Source organism: Sciurus vulgaris (genome assembly GCF_902686455.1).
Source record: "Sciurus vulgaris genome assembly, chromosome: 16".
Lineage (NCBI taxonomy): Eukaryota > Metazoa > Chordata > Mammalia > Rodentia > Sciuridae > Sciurus > Sciurus vulgaris.
In genome coordinates this window covers 8,802,300-8,823,350 of record NC_136477.1, presented here as the reverse complement: position 1 = coordinate 8,823,350, position 21,051 = coordinate 8,802,300, and the positions used below count along the sequence as shown (strand labels likewise).

The window sequence follows — 21,051 nt, the reverse complement described above, 5'->3', positions numbered from 1 at the left end:
TCTCTGCAAAGTACATTCATCTCCTCCATTCAGTCTGGAAATGATGCAAAGCATTAACTGTAGACAGCACATCATTTAACCAGAAAGTTATTTATATGGCAATCAATTCAAAAATTTTTGACCCCTGTCCTCATTACGCAAATAAAATCTTCTATGTAATAGGTTAGCTGAGGGTAGTTGTTTGATTTCCAACTAAAAGGTTGGTTCATTCTTACTATGAATGACCAATGCACATGGCTCTATAAGAAGAAGTCAGTAACACCTACATTAGCTTAATCATGACTTTTGAAACCAAGAAAGAGTGGTACCCTAGTTAGTAATAGTGTCTCCATGATAATTTGTGAAGAAATTTGGTCTTGTGTAGGGAATACTTCTATTTTGTTCCAGGAAAGGAGAGAGTACGCTGGTTGGAGTCAGAAAGCAGCATTCAGTCCTGCATCACTAACCTGACAGTGTGGGAAGAATGTGTGTGAATCCCTCCCCTTCCTTCTGCTCACATTGCTCAGTGGAGAAATAGGAGCATCTCTACAACTTGGGTGGCACCTACAGGAAATGCAAAATTTAACAAACATCAATCCCTGTGATTTTAGTAAAATATTCCATGAGTAGGGAAATATCAATGCTGGAGGAAAGCAATTGTCTAGGGACCCTGGAGCCTGCTATGGTGTGGAACTCAGAAGTGTGGCCTTGTGGAAAGCAGAAGCCTTGAGTGACCCCTTCAGTTCACCCTCAGGTCCTTTTCCCAAGCCCATGAAACTCCCTGCCATGATCTTTAAAAACTGACTATGTAAGATGTTATTCCTTGAAAAATGAAGGGCCTTTATCACCATGAGATGGACACAAGCAAGACATTGTATGAACCTGCCTCTATTCCCATGAGACATTCATAAAAGGACAAAATTGCACATATGCCAAGTGTGCTGAACCAAATGGATTTAGGCCAGTCTTAGGAAAGACAAGTGGGTCACTTAAACATTCAACAGACTTGCTTTGATGCCTCCCCTGTGCCAAGAAAACCAGACTATGTGGAATGCAAAATGAAATAGGGAGGTAGTCTTCCCAAATATACCACATACGCGTGTATAAGGTCATACATAGAGCATTCCCTAGAGAGCTAGGAGAATGGTGACTTCAGGTCACTTCAGGCATTAGCTGAGTGACATGAGACTTAACTTTGTCATTAGTAATAACAATGATAATACCTAAGTTTTATTTTGCCTCAACCTAGTAGATATGTCACATATTAATCACAAAAAGAGAATCCATTCTCCATTTTATCCTGACTCACTAGAGTTGTACCAAATAGAAATAAACTCAGATGAAAATGCTGAGTCTCAGAGAGGCAAACAATCCTCCCTATCTCTCAGATAAAGAGAGCAGCTGGGAAGTTTCAAAATTGAAATGTCAGACTCTGATTCTGATCCAGTAAATATTGTTATTGTTTACCCACTGACAGAATGTTTTCAGCATATGTCTTGATAAATCTCAGGCACATTTAAAAAATATTTCCAGCTTTATGAATGGATATGAGATCAAACCCTGACTTCAAGTTTGCTTTGAGATTGAGAGGACTATTTTCAAGCTTGGATGAGCATGGGATGAGCTCAGGGAAGTTCTGGAGGAGGTCCAAGAGCATGATCTGCACTGAAAGATCATCAGCCTCCCTACTGTGACCTCTCCTGTGACCTGTGGCTGTTCTTCCATGTGCATGTGCAGGCGCCCCCACTGCTCTGCCCTGTGAACCTCAGGAATTCCACAAGTAGCAGCACCCTGGGAAAGGCTCTCTTTCTGCAGTGACATGAAGGAGGAATGGCTGCCTAGCTTGTTGATGGAGCAGCCTGCCAGGAATCTCCAGCGTGAGGCCCAGGGGCCATGTCAGACAACCCAATGCAAACAAAGCTTCACTCTTTCCTAGCTAACAAAGAAGTGCACCTTTCATTTACAAGTCTCATTTTCATTTTCTATGAAAATATAATAAAGTGGGCATACATAACTAAAGTCAGATAATGCACAAATAAAGCAAGAAATCACATGGAACATGTTGCTCTGCACCTGCAATTAGGAAGCCTCTCTACCAGTTCAGGAGGTGAAGCTTTCTGTCTTTTGCCACATTCTGATAAACTCCATCATGATCCTTCTTACTGCATAGGAACCACTTCAGACAGATCCATTTTTGTTGTTCTGGGTGAAATTACTATGATAAATAGAACTACTGGAGGGACAGCAAATTTTTAATCATATTTCTGAGAACTACACCTTAAACAGAAACATAAATTTCTCACTCCCCATAGCTGAAATTTGCATATTTGTATCCTCTCATCTCGATCCCCAAACTGTGATATTTTTCCTCATGAAGAGGAAACAATACTTCCAATAGTCCTTCCCACATCCAGTGGCCCCCTTTGCACTTACTGGGTCATGCTGGTTCTCTGCTGGGTCATGTCCAAGAGATACACATCCCAGGACCCACCTATGCCTGGTACCCAGTAAAGGCTCCAGCTGTGTACACAGCATTCATATGAATACTGTGTCAGGAGCTTCTGATACAGACAACCATGGCTGGACACAGACCTATGCAGCTTGCTGGTCAGGAACCATCAAGTGAAAAGTCTGGTGGCACAGGTGATCACTCATTCTTAAAGGACCCTGGAAGCTCAATGCACACAGCTCATAATTAGTCAAGTAGGTCCACGTTGCCCCATCTCCAAGGACCTTTAAACACTCACGGAGGAAGCAAAGCAAATAATGTGCACAAATTTTTCATCCTAACTCTAATTAGGAGGAATTTGTATGTGTTACTTACTTCTTTCACTTTTTAAAAAAGATCTATCTGCTTCAAATGTCCATTTTTATTAGGGGAAAATATAAATAAAAAAATATAACATTGTGACCATACCAAATGCACCCTTCACTCACATTAATGACATTCACCTTGTTCTGCAGAAATCACTATCAACTATGTCAATAAATTTTCAATTTTCTAAAATTGAAAATTGACCCTTGTTTAAAACTCCCCATTAGTCCCACACCACAGTCCCGACAACCACCATTCCTCTGTGAAACATAAACAGGAAAAAATGGCATCCACCCCTTAAATATCTAATGAGGAAGCTGAAACTATTTTCTGATCATTTATAGACCTGTTAGAGTGCTTCACTGTATGTATACTCATCATAAATCATCTCATTTATAGCACCAGCGATGCCCATGAACCCCAGGATTCAGTCCCGTTTTTGAAAATACACAATGACATCTACAATTTTAATTACCAAAAAAAAAAAAAAAAAAAAAAAGCAGGAATCGGGGGTCAGCAGTTGCCAATCAAAATCAATGAGTTACTATGATCTAGATCTGGCATTGAAGCAAACAGCAGGTGTGAACTGTGTCATCTGCAGCAGTAATAATGGAATACCATGAATGTTGTGGACAATAGTCACATAAACTAATATTTTCTAGATGATGGTAGAAACACAGTTCATTAAGAGAAGAAAAAAGTGTCAGAAAGTTGTAGGGAGCTTATAATTACAAAGGTGAACCAAGAGAATGCAGAAGATGTATAGCAGATTAAGGAGAAAAAATAGGAAAACTATAAAGGGAGAAACAACCAGAATTTTACTCTAGGCAGGAGAAGAAAAGGGAGAAATAGAAACAAGAGAAACACACAAATATGAGAAAACAAAACTGAAATTACAAATCCAATAATAACCTTACCCTCAAAAGACAAGAAAAGGAAAAAGAAATATATTTTAAAATTCTCATTGAGAAGCAATACTCATGCTGCTTAATCCCAAGCCACCAAGCAATGAGATGCACATTCTACTGTCATGTACAGCAAATTAAAATACATTAAAAAATTAATTAAAAATTTCAAAAAGGAATAAATGAGCATCCAACATTGCAAATATTTTGAATTCATATATTCAAATATAATGTTTTCACAATTGACATTCACAAATACACAGCTGTACTTCTCAGTTGTGAAAAACTCAACCTTCCAAGTCTCTTCCTTTTTTGGTCTTTGTTGTTTATTTACAAAATAATCAAGTGTTTCCAAATTTAGAGACATTCAACTTAGCAACACTAGAAGGTGAAGAAAACTAGAAATAAAAAGTAAAGATCACTGTTAAATGCATGACACTCTTTGAAGATGAAAAATAGAATAATAAATACCCCTGTGAATCTCCATTGTGTACAACCATAGAAATGAAAGTTGTACCCCACTGTGAACAAAGAATCAAAATGCAGTCTGTAAAAATAAGAATCAATAATTTTTTTTAGATCACTGATGACTAATCATAAGCCACACCTATACCCAGAGTCCTTATAGAAGAGTTTAGGGTACTTTAGGGTTTTGCAATATGTGACCTGTGGGCTCATTTTTACTTGGGCGTTTTTCAAAATTGTTTATTTCTGTAATCTGCCCCAGAGTTATTGAATTGGACTCTCTCAGAATAAAGTCCCTGAATCTGTTCTTAATGCAGGCACCCAAGGAAAGTCTTGTGTGCTACAAAGTTGATGGTCATTGGCTACATGATCTCCATGGTCCCTTCTGCTTCTAAAGGTCATGAAAAGGTATGACACATAGAAGAGATGGTGTCACCCAGAGATGGAATTATTTTTTTAATTTAGATTGAAGGATGTTGAAGCTAGGGATGTGATTTTGGAAAATAGGAACTTTAGAAATTATGCAATTAAATACACCCAGAAAAATCATACTGCAATATTCAAAAGAACAAAAAATGGTGTTTGGAAATTAATAATTCTGGAATGTCTTGTGATGGAGAAAGTTACTAGAAGTAACCATTTTAAAATGTGTGGTTGATGAATTTATCTATAATTAGAATGTGACTCAGGGAATAAATTCCAGATGCTTCTATTTCACATAGTGGCACAGTGACATCGGATTAAGGAAGGGCTGCTCCACTTAAGTTAGAATGGACAAGTGTTTGCCAAGATTGCAGTAAATATTTTTGGCAGAGTGCCTTTAACTGTCATTCTGGGGGTGGATAATACTTCACTGGTGACAGGAGGAACATGAACTGAAGAACCATAGCACAGCTGAGGAAACATGACGTTCTGACTCACAGAGAAGAGTGATTGTTTGGGAAGTGTCATTCGCTCACCTGGTTTGAAAGAGCTGCTGAAATAGAAAGCACATTTCTGGGTCAGAAAAATTCCAAAATGGAAAACATTTTAAAGTAAAATAAATCTCACTAGTGAACGAACTTCTCTAGACTGCACACGCCTTGAGTTTTCAGTCTCTCCCAGGAATATAATTAATTGTTGGAAGGGGTATTCACAGGGTTAGATGATGTCTTCAAAACAGACACAGCAGCTGGATGTGATGGTGCAATCCAGTAATTCCAGACACTTGGAAGGCTGAGATAGGAGGATCAGACATCAAGGCCAGCCTCAGCAACTGACAACACCCTGCATCAAAATAAAAGTTAAAAACGGGATGGGGATGTTGCTAGATGACAGAGCACTTGTACAGCATGCACAAGGGCGGGTTCCTACTCAGTACTTCAAACTACAAAAGCAGACATTATCAATTCTTGCCATGTCAATTCTTTAGGCCATGACTGTTTTCTCTCCCCCCGATGGAAAAACTTGTGCCTTTAGAAGTTATTTGCAGGTATGGAGGAAGGAAGTACTGTATAGAGGGTAAAGAGGGGTGGGGGGATGGGGGGAAGGGAAAAAATAACAGAATGAATCAAACAACATTACTCTATGTAAATTTATGATTACACAAATGGTATGCCTTTATGCCATGTACAAAGAGAGAAACAACATGTATCCCATTAGTTTACAATAAAAAAAATAAAGAAAGAAAAAAAAAAAAAAGAAGTTTATTTGTGACACCTCTCTGGAGGTGTTTAACCTTGTTAAATTTGCAAACTTGTGGATCCTCTTGAACTCCAAGTGCATCTCAACACTCTGCCACTAGGAAAAACAATTGAGTACAACTTTCTCCTTGGTGACACAATAAATAAATAAATGATTTTTTTAAAGGGGTCTGGATGGATGCCAGTTACCCCAGGAGATTTTCATCATTTGGGGTTCTTTAACATTTCCCTCCTTTTTAAGGGCTCAGTCATGTATGGTTTATATGAGAAAAAGTATATAATGCCTGTCATTGGCCTTGGTGAACTCCAAATTTTGATAAATATTGCTTTGTTAAATCCACAGGATCTTAGAACATCACCAACCAAAAACGTGGTGATAGTGTGTGCTACACCATCAATGATTAAAGCAGCATGAAATTTTAGGAAACACTTCTGAATTTTTTTATTCAGTAGAGATTTATTTCTGTCAGCACATTGAGTCTCCCTGAAATGTTTGTTGGGTAAGACATCCCTTGGAGATTTTCTCCAGTTGATTGTCCATTTGGAGCAGCCTAATCAGATGGCCTCAGTATTTCCTGATTATAAACCCTGTTTTCAAGTTGAGGACACTGGCACCAGGGAAAGGCCCGAAGACAGTTTGGGTGTTGACCTTGTTACACCTAGTCCACACATCTTCTTTTCAATCCCCCTGCTCTGTGGACTGGAGTCTCCTCCTTCAGCTGCCTGAAGGCAAATCACATTCAGCATTTTGTCAGGTCACTCTATGATATAATTGGAAAAAAAAGAGAAAATTACATGAAATAATATAAACTGGGCTGTTTGTTCATGTGTAAAATGAGAAGAACAGACAGAGAATGAGAAAAACCCCATCTATGTTTTTGTCAGTTTGGATGCCCACAATCTTATGGTTGCTGTAAAAATGTTATTTATTATATCGTTTATGTTGAGTACACTTGTGAGCCATTGCCACATTTATCACTATCTTCATCTGTGGATATTTAAAATACTCAGAACTCACATCTTAACAATTTAATCAGAATATCTACCTTGTACCAGGGTTGATAACTGCTGCCATGGAATAGTTAAGGAATGTAGAACATGACTGATTAATAGCCCTTTTATTACTGCCAATGAGGCCCACTACCTATGTGAAATAATGGTACTGGTTAATTTGAATTGTTGAGCTGATTGGATTAAGAGATGCCAATGATTAAGAAGATTCTAGGAGTGTCAATGAGGGCTTGCCTAGGAATGATTGGAATGTGGGATAGGATCTGTAGTGAGACCCTCCCTAAGCATGGGCAGCACCACCCAGTAGGATGGTGACTTGGATGGAAAATTTTAAGAACAAGGAATCAGATGCAGATGTAAGCTCTACTCTTCTTGAACAGGTTCTTGATTGCTGCTTCAATCATCTGAAGATATTGGACTCTCTCTTCTTCATTCTTCCAAGGTGGACTCTGTCAGTAATTCTTCAGGTAGTTTCCAGGATCCTTGGCCTTGGACTAGGGTAGCACTGTTGATCCTTCTTGTTCTGGGGCTTCCAGCTCTTGGACTGCACAACTACATGTTTTCCAGCTCCCTAGACTGCAGATGGCCATTGTGGACTATCCAGCTTCTGGTCTTTAAGACAATCTAATAAATATTTTTATAATCATACTTCCTGTTGACACTGTTCCGCTAGGGAACCCTAACTAATACAATAATCAAAGTCCATCCTATTACTTCAGAATTCACATTTTTCTTAATCTAGAATCATTTCACAAGAGCTGTCTGTTCTCATATCATGACTCCATTCTCCTACACACCTCTGATCCAATGGCATCCAAGGTTAGGAATTTGGTGGGATTTTCCTTTCAGCATTTCCATGTCAGAATTGATTTATGTACCCATAGATAGTTTTCATAGAAACTTAATAAAATGCATCTAAGACTCACCTAGGAAGAATATGAGAAAACACAAGTGCCCAGGAATACATGACAGGTGTATGGATCAGGTTCTTGAAGTGCACACACCTACAATGAATGCTGTAAGCACAGTGTGGCATTTAATTCCAGGGATGCACATCATTTAATTTGTTGGTTTATTATTACAACAATCTTTTAAAGACTCTTTTGGCATGTTTATTGACTGGCTCCTACACAGCAATGATGTCAATATTCCCATCTCTCTGTGCTCCTATATCTTAATAGAAAGGAGAATACCATCCATGTAATGAGTTTAAGGGAGCCCACAAAAACCACACCGGACATGGGAAATCACATAAGGGAGTTTATTAAGCAAACAGTGTGTCTCCCTGCAGGGTAAGAGAGAAAATGAGAGGAAAAGAGAAAGGAAATAGAAAGGGCGTGCACTAGAGAGAGTGGAAAACAAGGAGAAAGAAAGTGAGTCCGGGGGACAGAAAGCAAGAGAGAAAAGATGGTGGGGTAGCTACTGTGAAGCAGTTGAATTCTGCCGGACTAATAGGGGATCAGTAACGGAGAAGGATATTTGCAAACTGACTGATGAACCAATAGCTAGCTAGGATGTTCACAGATTGACAAGTGTTTGGGAGGCAGGGATAATGGCTGCATCAGAAAGGTAGGGGGAGCAGTTTTGTACATTACAATGAGAAACTAAAATTGAGAGTCTAAAAGGAAGTTACTTTCCACAGTTTAAAAAGAGACATGCTTTTAACATTCATCTATGCAACTGTGTTAATAGGTATAGTTTTAATGTTTTTATGTAGCGGCCAAAAATATCAGGGCTGAGCATATAGCTCAGTTCGTAGAGTGCTTGTCCGGCAAGTACAAAGCCCTGGGTTTAAACCCCAACACCACAAAAATAAATAAACAAATGAATAAACAAACAAATAAATAAATACAGAAATTTTATTTACAAACAGTGAAATAAAAATAATGCCATCCATCATCACACAAAATTTGACAGATAAGCCTACTTTAGAACCTAATAAATATTTGGTCATTATATTCTTTCAAAGATATTAGGAACTTAATCATTAAGGAAATAGTGAGTCTACTATTTCCGTCAGAATTATGTTGTTTTGACCAAGAGACCTGACGAGAACAACTTGAAAGAGGAAAAGTTCATTGGCTCCTGGTTTCAGAGGTTCAGTCCATGTCCTGCTCAGTCCACAGCTCTGGACATGAGGCAGGCAAGAACATCGGGGCAGAAGGGCATGGAGGAGGGAAATAACTCAAAATGTGGCAACCAGGAAGCAGAGAGAGAGCTCCATGCACCAGGAACAAAGTAAAGACCAAAGGCAGCCCTGAGTGGGCTCCCTCCTCTAGCCACCCTCTACTGCCTTGTCACTACACAGTTAATGCTGATCAGTGACTAATAAACTGATCAGGTTACATCACCCATGATCTGACATCCTTGCTTTGACTCCCTCATGATCCTTTGGGGGGACAACAACCATGCCACTCATAACAGTCTACTAAGAAATGCACCTGTCAAAGCACACTGCAGCAGGGAATGATGGCTCAGAACAGGCTCAAGGGCCTCCTGTCACTTCCCTCTGCACCCACTCTACTTTTCCCAGTCTCATGAAAATCTCTACCACTGTGTTTGGATGTTGCAGATGCTCTTAAGTGCATGCATAGGGCTCACGTGTCCATGCCCCAGACACAAAAGGGAGCTACTACATCTCATCTCTGGTCTATGCCACATCCCCAGAAATGAGGAAAGTACAGAGAGGAAAGCACCCGATGCAATAAAACCACACTGATTGTACCCAGTGTGTGTGAGCAGAGGAAAGGTCTAGTCATGATGAACACAGCTTTTATCTCCTCTCTGCCAAACATGGTATAGGCTTTGAGGAATCAGAGATGAAAGAGATTAGTCATTCTTCTCCAAAAACACTTTCCTACATGAGGATGAATGTAAAATGAAACAAGAATTGGGAAAAGAGTAACTTCAGGTCACAACATAATTTAATTGGAGAGTATGAAAACTGATCTTGCCATATTAATAATGACTACCCAACGTGCACTTGCCCATTTTACACATTTAATTCTTGGTTGCAGGGTTTCTGTTTAACTTGTATTCAATGCAACTGTATAAAGCAGAATTCAGCTCAGATGACAAAGCTGGTTCTCAGTGACACTAACAACCTTCTCTATGTTCAAAAAACAATAGGTGGAGCCAACAGGAGTGAAATTTAATTGTGAATCTGCAGGTCTGAAGTTTCCTGATTAGGAAGGACCTATGCAGAGCACTGGAGTCCCCAGCTGCGCACATCTCAGTACATTTGGAACACTTTCCTTTTTCCTGAGCGGTAATAAAATCCAGGCCTGGCTCCTGGTCTCCTTTTCACACTGAGTGTGCTGAATGTCACAGGAGTGTGGGCAGCTCCAGGGATACCCTGGGGGGGGGGTGTCCACTTATTGTCCCCTATGGTTTCTTTGATCTTTTCCTCTCCTTTGAGCCACGGTGCAGCAGGCAACATGCATGTGGTGTTCTGTGATCAATCAGAAGTTCCAGGACTAATGTGCACAGGGAACGAGGGGTCCCATCCTGGACTGAGAGGAAAGTGAATGTGCAGCTGGTGTGAAGGAGGCAGCTGCCCCACTGCCCTGCCCAAGCGTCCTGTGTCTCACATCCACAGAGCAAGTCAAAGGTGGCTGCAGTTACTCTACCTAACAACCTAGAGAGAACTACACACACAAGAAAACTGTGCCCATATTTATACAGTAAAATGATGTGCCATGCAGACCTCATAGAAAACCGTGCAGGTGAATTCAAATAATCTGCGCAGAACACTGGTCAAAATCCTGCACTCAGAATCTCCCATTCACAATTCATGATGTTAGTGATGGTTACTCTCCTCATCCTCATCATCACCTTCATAAACACTTTGTAATGCTTAGGACAAGTGTAAATGGGGCATTTACTCCCTTTGTGGAGGACACTCTGAGAAACAGAATCACTGTGGCAGGAAAAGAAAAGCTTTGCATGAGATTTTGGTTACCATCACCACCAGGTTTATAAACCCACAGTCTCTGTAATCCAAATTTTGCACATTATCAGTCTCCCGTGTGGCTACCCAAACACCCTGTTCTTCCTGATGAGGCGGAGACAATGCATAGGTCATTCCTTCTTCCAATCTTCATCTCCCCCAGAACTTGCTGGTTTGCACTGAGTATCTGTTTGGTCATACCCAGGAGAGCAGAACCAACACACCTCCCTAACAGTAGTGCAATGGCCACTCAGGATGAACAGTGAAGCAATCTCAAAGAGCAGGTGCTTGATGCAAAGGATGAAGGAAGAAGGAGGGCTGGAGAGATAGTTCAGTCAGTAGAGTGCTTGCCTTGTAAGCACAAGGCCCTGGGTTCGATCCCCAGCACCGCAAAAAAAAAAAAAAAAAAAAAAAAAAAAAGTAGGGGTCACAGGAATGCAGCCCACTGAACTGGGAACTAGGGGAAGGGCTAGAAGAATAGGTTGAACCTTTTTGTGACCTTGGAGGCTCATGTCTCAGAGCTCATACTCAATCAGATTTTTCTAGATTATTACAAAATCTATCAATGATGGGAGAAAAAGAGAAAAAAAGTTCAAAAATGTTTTTAGCTCCTCCACTACTGACAAAGAAGTGTATGTGTACTATTCACTACTTTTGTTGCATTTTATTTGCTTTTTATTCCCATTTATATTAGGGCAAATTCAAACTTTCGATGAGATGATTAAATTTCACCAGTGTCGATGCACAGTCCACGGACATTCACTACCTTGATATTGTTGTGAAAACATCATCATCGCCCATCTCCAGAAATTCTTTTATTTTTCATCACAAAACTATTTTCCCATTAAAAAAATGCTCCAAGCCACTTTCTCTAACACTAACCACCATCATTCACCATGAAATATCATGAAAAATCAAAACCATGAAGCTGCAAAAACAGTTACCACATAGGTTACATTGACAGGACAAGATGTTTAGCATTTGTGAATTTTCCAACTAGCTTTGGCAACCAGACTCCCTGGGGCTGAGATTAGGCTGTCCTGCTGTGCATCCTCCTCAGGGCACTCTTAATGTCCCTGTTCCTCAGGCTGTAGATGAAGGGGTTCAGCATGGGGGTGACTGCAGTGTACATCACTGAGGCCAACACACCCTTTCTGGGAGAATGAGATACAGCTGATCCCAGGTACACTCCAAAGGCTGTTCCATAAAATAAACAAACAACTGCCAGGTGAGACCCACAGGTGGAGAAGGCTTTGTACTTCCCACCTGATGACTGGATTCTCAGGATGGAGGAAACAATTTTATAGTAAGAAAAAAGAATTCCTGAGAGGGGGAATAAACCATAAAAGGCACCAATAGTGTACTTGACAATGTTATTAGAGAAAGTATCAGAACAGGTAAGATTAAGGAGCTGAGAAGGGTCACAAAAGAAATTAGAAATTTTTGAATCCTTGAAGTGTGTGAATTGTAAGATGATCAAATTGTGCAACTGGGAATCAAAAAGGCTAACCAAAAAGCTGACCAAAACTAAGAAGCCACAGAGGCGAGGGCTCATAATGACTGGGTAATGCAGGGGGTGACAGATGGCCACAAACCGGTCATAGGCCATCACAGTCAGAAGAAAATCATCCATACATGCAAAAATGATAAAAAGAGACATCTGTGTCAGGCAGCCCACATAGGAGATGACTCTGCTCTGAGTTAGAATGTCCATGATCATCTTTGGGACTATGGTGGAAGAGAAACAAATGTCAATCAAGGACAGGTTGGAGAGGAAGAAGTACATGGGGGTGTGGAGGTGGGAGTCAGAGCTGACAGCCAGGAGGATGAGAAGGTTTCCAAGCACTGTGACCAGGTACATGGACAGGAAGAGTCCAAAGAGGATGGGCTGCAGGTCTGGATCCGCTGAGAGTTCCAGGAGATGGAATTCTGAGACACCTGTTAGATTTTGTAGTTCTGTATTTGTTGGACACCTTGGGAGGAGTGGGAAGAGATGTTGGGAAACAGGAAAAACATAAACAGACCCCCAGCACTCTGTAGAAATTTGAATTCATGAATTCACAAGCAAAGAGTTCAAACTTGAAGTCAATAAACTTTGAACAAATTTTGATGGAAAATCCAATCGTTTTAGTCACCTCCACTATTGATATCTGTCTTATTCATGTCCTTCCTTTTGCACCTATATATAGACACTCAGATGAATAATATTAGAAGACCAGGATAATTAGAAAAATTAATTCCATGATCTCAAAAAATGCAGCATACTCTTTCAGAAATAAAATAAAAATAAAATAAAGAATGCATAATAGCATCCTCATATTTTAAAAATCTTTCTAATGAAAGGAAATTAAGAAATTGCCCAATATATCTTGATTTGTTCTAAGTCCTTTGGACAAATTCCTTGATTTACACTATTTAAAACACTAAGGTGTTCATTCACTTACAATTGACTCAAGGTTGATTGTTCAGAATCAAAGACATTTTATGTGAAAGTTCATCATTCTTTATAATCACCAGTACCACCGATAGAAAATGTGGCATTATTGTACCCTGAACCTGTCAATCATTCACAGATTATAAATGATAAGAAACCTCTTGAATATTTCATTTTTATATAGGTTTATTTGTAAATATTCATGAAATATGTGGTTTATAATAAGGTACTCTTTTTTATTCTTTTATGAATTTTTATTCTGGATGTGATTGGGGCCATGGACACTTCTTCAAGCGGTTTCCAGTCATAACCTATCAAATTACAGATCAGGATGTTAATACCATGGAAAGGCCCAAGCATAGTTTTGAGTCTCAACATTATTTCTACTTAACAGATTTTCGCATGAATATTCCCTGATATCTGGATTGCAATTACTTACTTCAGCTCCATGAAGGAAACTAGGTTCATTATTTTGTTAGTCTCATTAGGACTGAATTAGGAACATATGCCAAAGAAATTAAAGAAATCATGTAAACAGTCAAGACAATTGCATCATCTATAAAATGGGGGTAATAATTACCTCCTATGACTGTTGTAAGACAGTATTTTTCAAATCCTTTTAATGTTAAAGGTTCGGGGGCTCATTTGCTGATAGATTCACCTATGGAGATTTCTTATTTTATTAGCGCATCATAGTTATACATACTGTTGGGATCATTTTCACACAATCATTGACCCCATCATACAACCATAGATATATTTAGTTCCACTTCAGTCCCCAATATTTTTTCTCTTTCTATTCCCTCCTACCTTTCCTGTGGAGATTTTAATATACCCAGATTCCCTAGGTCTCAGACAAAAATCTAATTAGAATATGCATTTAAAGTTTTTAGGTGAGTAACATGGATGTGAAACCTGGGTTTGGAGTATTTCCTGGCATTTAGAAAATTCTGTAGAATATTAACTATTGGTACTTTCCATAATACCTACTGTCAACATTAAAATACAAATATGTGATATATTTGTATCCAAACCCACATTTGATTGAGGCCTGAATAATTACCTATGAAATTTGAGTTCTTTGTATCTCTGTAACTGTCCGTTCTCCTGCAGACATGTCCCCAAAACACAGTTACAATCACGAATTGGGAGGGTATCGTTCCCTGTTGATGTTTCCATGTCAGTATCAATGTACATGTCCATAAAGAGTTTTCCTTAGAACTTACCAGAGAAGTACCTAAATAGCTCATCTAAGTAGCCTACAGTGACACCTATTACCCTTGAAATGTGCTAGTTTGCATCAAAATGTGGTTTAGAGTCACTCATGAAATATACACAGCTACCTCAATGGCTTTATGTGATGCAAACCATTACCCAAAGGAGGAACATCATTTACCTTATATTATTATGAAAATCCTTTCAAAATTCTTCTGCTTTTCTCCATTTCACAAAAATGAAAATTACTATATAATATGTGGAGTCAGGGTTTACTTTGATTCCCATAATTGCCGCATGTTCTATGTAATTATTGATCACCTACATACACTACCCCAATAAAAAATCAGTCATCTTCACAGGTAAAGTCCACTTTTTCTTAATATGTACCAACAAAAATATCACTGGGACCCTTCTAGTAATAATCCAAGGTAACTGATCAAGGCAATTTATACAGTATTGGGAATATTATTTCCATGTCACTCCAACAAGAGGAGCAATGGCCCTGTGATAGAAGGTAGTGAATCCAGGATTCCATGCTGCATGTTGACCTGCCTCACATGCAGGGCATGTGTAAATCTCTCCACCTCCTAATGCATGTAGTACTTAATGGAAAGAGGAAGCACAGTACCTGCACCACTCAATGTGGGGCATATAAGTGATGTTTAGAACTGAATATATATTTTGATATTATGCCTTTAGAAAAGAATTCAATCATTAAGAAAATAGTAGGTCTATTAATACACACAATTGTCAAAGATAATGTGAGTCTAAAGTGTGTCTCAGCCCAAGGAATAAGACATTCCTGTGACCTCTCTTGGTATCTCTTTCGTTCTTTTGATAATCCTGAAAATCTCTGCCTTTGCCTTCAAACAACTGAATGTTATAGATGCTATTGAATGGATGTAAGCTCTTGGGCACCAAGGACACAGACACAAATGAGAGCTGTTCAACCTTGCCTCTGTGGAATATTCCTGAAATGGTCAAAGTACAGACAGGAAAGAATCAAGTGTGTTGAAGCCACACTCAGTGCCACCAGGATCTGTGAACAAGGAAGAGTCTGTTCAAGTTTAGCATGCTTTTGGGCTGAGGTTGTGGCTCAGTGGTAGAGCACTTGCCTAGCATATGTGAGGCACTGGGTTTAATTCTCATCACCACACAAATAAATTAATTAAATAAAGGTACATTGACAACTAGGAAAAATATAAAAAAACACAAACAGTTTAACATGCTTTTTCTGTTCCAAACATGATCCATTTTCTGGGGATTCAGAGAAGAAAGACAATCATTCCTCTCAAATTACACAGCACATACTAATATGAGGATAAAATCAAAATATAACAATACAGAAATAGGAATATGACAATTTCAGGTCACAACTTATTTTGCTTGAACAGTATGAAGAATAACATTATTATTATTCAAAATCACTACCCTCGGACTGGGTTAGAGTGATTTCCTTGCAAGCACAAAGCCCTGGATTTGATGCCCAGTACCACAAAAAAAAAAAAAAAAAAAAAAACAAAAAAACAAAAAAACAAAAAAAAAAAAACAAAAAAAAACCCCCCCCAAAAATCACTACCCTCTATTTGATTGTATTTTATTCATTCTTCACATTTTAATCACATAGAGAAATTCTAACTCAATAAAGTTATACCAACCTGGACAACATTGCTGGATCTCAGAGACATTAACAACCTGCTTTATGTTGAAGAAACCATGCGCAGAGCTGAAAGTGCTCAGATGACATTGTCAATCACTTGGTGAGATACAATGATCTTTTCTGTTGTTTCCCAAACAGCAGAATATTTAAGCAGGAGTCCAGCACTCTTAAATGCATCCTGGAGTGACAGGACTGGGGGAAAGGATGGTTTAGTCATCAAAGGGACAACCCACCAAGATTCTCCTAGCCAGAATCCCTGCGTTTGTAATCAGGCTGCCCAATTCAATTATGGCTTCAGCATTTTTGACCTGAATAACTAACACAGCTTGTACAAAACTTCTGTGCTCCTTTCTCTCCTGTAACAAATTAATGTGGCACTCATTCCTGGGGAAACGAGGGAGATGAAATCCAACAACCTGTAGAGAACACAGGCCTCATTGCCTGGCACTGAGGAATCTCTCAACAACTGTCCATGATGGTCTAGTTTCTGTCTTCCTCATCCCCATCTTCTGCATCACCTTCATAAACATTTTCGGGAAATGAAGACATAATGTTAAGGAACATGTTTTCTGCTATAATAGAGAGTTTATGGAATAGAGCAAGGTGGGAGGAAAGAAAAATTCCAAGTGAGATCTCCAGGACCCTCACTTGACCATGTGCACAAACTTAGTCTTCACAGCCGAAACTTAGCACATTGGTATCCTCCCATTTGAGCCCACAAATCGTCTTGTTTCTCTTGATGACAGGGAAATAGGCTTTCTAATGGGATTTTCTTTTTTTAATTTTAATTTGTTCTAATTATTTATGACAATAGAATGCATTTATGCATTTTGATATATCGTAAATAAATGGAGTATGATTTCTCATTTTTCTGATTGTACATGTTGTAGGATCACATGGGTCATGCAGTCATATATGCACATGAGGTAATAATGTCTGTTTCACTCTACTGTCCTTCCTAAGCAAAAGCCCCTACTCCTCCCTTCCCTCCCTCTACCTAAAGTAACTCTATTCTTCCCTATACTCTCCCCTCTTTTTGTGAGTCAGCATCCACATATCAGGGAAAATATTAGGCCTTTGGCATTTTGGGCTTGCCTTATTTTGCTTAACATAATATTCTCCAATTTCATCCATTTACCAGTAAATGCTGTTATCTTTTTTCCTTTAAAGTTGATGTAATATTCAATCATATATATATATATATATATATATATATATATATATATATATATATACCACATTTTCTGTGGAACGAACCTAGGTGTCCTTCAACAGATAAATGATAAAGAAAATGTGATATATATTTTCAGTTTGGGAGCAGAGGAAGGGGATCAAGTGGGAGGGAAGGAGGAACAATAAAACAGGAATGGTGGAATGTTGGAAGATGTATATTACTAATGGGCTTTTCTCTATCCAGCATCTCATTAGCACTTACTGGTTTATGCTCTGTGTCTGCTGGGCCATGACCAAAGCATGCAGATCTCTCCTTCCTTGTGCCAAATACCCACAGTTTTTATATCAATACCTTCTCAGGAGTTTCCTGATGCAGACAGCCATGGGAAGAGATGAGACAGGCATGGACTCCCAGGACTGTAGACCTCACTGAAGAACTGGAGGCACAGTGGATTACTGACAATTTTGTGACCTTGGAGGCCCAAAGCACAGAACTCATGATTAGCCTAATTGGTCCATGTTATTCCAATCCCTAAGGACTTCTTATACTAGTGGAGAAAGAAGAAGAGAAGAAAATGAATGTCCACAAATGATTTCTGGCTCTTCTGCTATGGGAGAGAAAGCTCATGTGCACTATTCATTTTTTTCCTTTCTTGTAAGATTTATTTGATTTTATATCCCTTTAATTATCATTAAATTTTAATCTCAAAGTCCTGAAGACCTTTGAATTCTCCTCTATTGCCATTGGTCAGTGCACAGCTCAGTGGGGTTAATTACTTTCTTATGCAAATATATCTTGTTTTTATTTTAATATGAACAATAGGCATTATGGAAAGTAGCAAGAGTTAATATTCAAACAGAATTTTCTAAATGCCAGGAAATACTCTAAAATCAGGGTTCCCAACCATGTTACTCACCTAAACTTTAAATGCATATTCTAATTAGATTTTTGTCTGAGACCTAGGGTATCTGGGTATATTAAAATCTCCACAGGAGAGGTAGGAGGGAATAGAAAGAGAAAGTATTGGGGAATGAAGTGGAACTAAATATATCTATGGTTGTATGATGGTGTCAATGACTGTGTGAAAATGATCCCAACAGTATGTATAACTGTGAGGCGCTAATAAAAAATAAGAACTCTCCATAGGTAAACCTGTCAACTAATGAGCTCCTGAACCATTAACATTTAAAAGATTTGAAAAATTCTTTCTTACAACAGTCATAGGAGGTAATTATTACCCCCATTTTATAGATGATCCAGTTGTCTTAACTGTTTACATGATTTCTTTAATTTCTTTGGCATATGTTCCTAATTCAGTCCAAATGAGACTAACAAAAAAATGAACCTAGTTTTCTTCACGGAGCTGAAGTAAGTAATTGCAATCCAGGTATCAGGGAATATTCATGCGAAAATCTGTTCAGTAGAAATAATGTTGAGACTCAAATCTACTCTTGGGCTTTTCCTTGGTATTAACATCCTGATCTGTAAATTTGATAGGTTATGACTGGAAACCCCTTAAAGAAGTGTCCAAGGCACTTTTATTCTGGATGTCCAATTGCATCCGGAATAAAAAATTCAGAAAAGAATAAAAACGAGTGCCTTTTTATATACCACATATTTCATGAATATTTACAAATAAACCTGCACAAAAATGAAATATTCAAAGAGGTTTCTTATCATTTGCAATCTATGAATGATTGACAGGTTCAGTGTACAATAATGCCACATTTTCTATCAGTGGTACCATTGATTATGTGAACCTAAACAAGTTTATCAAAAGGCAGAGGAGGGGGAGAGAATAAGGAGGTAACTGGGGAATGAAGCTGTCCAAATTATGTTATGCTCAAATACATCACAGTGAACACAATAATAGGTATGATTATTACACAACCATAAAGAATTTGAAGACCACCAAAACTAAGGATACTTGTTTATTACTGCTTGCTTTTTAAAGTATTCATTTGAAGAGGGGGGAATCAGAAAATCAAAGAATGATGAACCAATGAGTGATGTGCAGAGAACCTGTCTTTTGATTGTGAACAATGAACCTTGAGTCAATTGTAAGAGAATGAGCACCTTAGTGTTTTAAATATTGTAACTCAAGGAACTTGTCAAAGGATTTAGAAAAAAAATCAAGATATATTGGGCAATTTCTTAATTTCCTTTCATTAAAATGATTTTTAAAATATGAGGATGCTATTATCCATTCTTTATTTTATTTTTATTTTATTTCTGAAAGAGTACACTGCATTTCTTGAGATCATGGACTTAATTTTTCTAATGCTCCTGGTCTTCTAATATTGTTCATCTCAGTATCTATATATAGGTCTAAAGGAAGGGCATGAATAAGACAGATATCAATAATGGAGGTGACTAAAACGATTGGATTTTCCATAAGAGTTTTGTTCAAAGCTTATTGACTTCAAGTTTGAATACTTTGCTTGTGAATTCATGAATTCAAATTTCTACAGAGTGCTGGGGGTCTGTTTATGTATTTCCTGTTTCCCAACATCTCTTCCCACTCCTCCCAAGGTGTCCAACAAATACAGAACTACAAAATCTAACAGGTGTCTCAGAATTCCATCTCCTGGAACTCTCAGCGGATCCAGACCTGCAGCCCATCCTCTTTGGACTGTTCCTGTCCATGTACCTGGTCACAGTGCTTGGGAACCTGCTCATCCTCCTGGCTGTCAGCTCTGACTCCCACCTCCACACTCCCATGTACTTCTCCCTCTCCAACCTGTCCTTGATTGACATTTGTTTCTCTTCCACCATAGTCCCAAAGATGATCATGGACATCCTAACTCAGAGCAGAGTCATCTCCTATGTGGGCTGCCTGACACAGATGTCTCTTTTTATCATTTTTGCATGTATGGATGATTTTCTTCTGACTGTGATGGCCTATGACTGGTTTGTGGCCATCTGTCACCCCCTGCATTACCCAGTCATTATGAGCCCTCGCCTCTGTGGCTTCTTAGTTTTGGTCAGCTTTTTGGTTAGCCTTTTTGATTCCCAGTTGCACAATTTGATCATCTTACAATTCACATACTTCAAGGATTCAAAAATTTCTAATTTCTTTTGTGACCCTTCTCAGCTCCTTAATCTTACCTGTTCTGATACTTTCTCTAATAACATTGTCTAGTACACTATTGGTGCCTTTTATGGTTTATTCCCCCTCTCAGGAATTCATTTTCTTAATATAAAATTGTTTCCTCCATCCTGAGAATCCAGTCATCAGGTGGGAAGTACAAAGCCTTCTCCACCTGTGGGTCTCACCTGGCTGTTGTTTGTTTATTTTATGGAACAGCCTTTGGAGTGTACCTGGGATCAGCTATATCTCATTCTCCCAGAACGGGTGTGTTGGCCTCAGTGATGTACACTGTAGTCACCCCCATGCTGAACCCCTTCATCTACAGCCTGAGGAACAGGGACATTAAGAGTGCCCTGAGGAGGATGCACAGCAGGACAACCTAATCTCAGCCCCAGGGAGTCTGGTTGCAAAGTGTTTTGGAAAATTCAGAAATGCTAAACATCTTATCCTGTCAATGTAACCTGTCAATGTGTGGTAACTCTGTTTTTGCAGCTTCATGGTTTTGATTTTTTATGATACTTCATGGTGAATGATGGTGGTCAGTGTTAGAGAAGGAGGCTTGGAGCATTATTTTTAATGGGAAAATAGTTTTGTGTTAAAAAAATAAAATTTTCTGGAGATGGGCGATGATGATGTTTTCACAACAATATCAAAGTAAAGAATGCCTG

General features: G+C 38.7%; 1 protein-coding gene and 1 pseudogene across 2 annotated transcripts; one reads left to right on the top strand and one right to left on the bottom strand.

The window, feature by feature from the left end:
* Nucleotides 1-11,836: 11,836 nt before the first annotated feature.
* LOC306646186 (olfactory receptor 7E24-like) lies at nucleotides 11,837-12,682 on the bottom strand (the record flags this gene model as incomplete). Its single annotated transcript, XM_079114639.1, has 1 exon — nucleotides 11,837-12,682. The coding sequence occupies exon 1, from the start codon at nucleotides 12,665-12,667 to the stop codon at nucleotides 11,837-11,839; it is 831 nt and encodes a 276-aa protein (XP_078970765.1). The 5' UTR covers nucleotides 12,668-12,682.
* A 7,067-nt stretch (nucleotides 12,683-19,749) lies between these two features.
* Nucleotides 19,750-20,766, top strand: LOC306646394 (olfactory receptor 7E24-like; annotated as a pseudogene). Its single transcript has one exon. The product of its transcript is annotated as an olfactory receptor 7E24-like (transcript).
* Nucleotides 20,767-21,051: the final 285 nt, after the last annotated feature.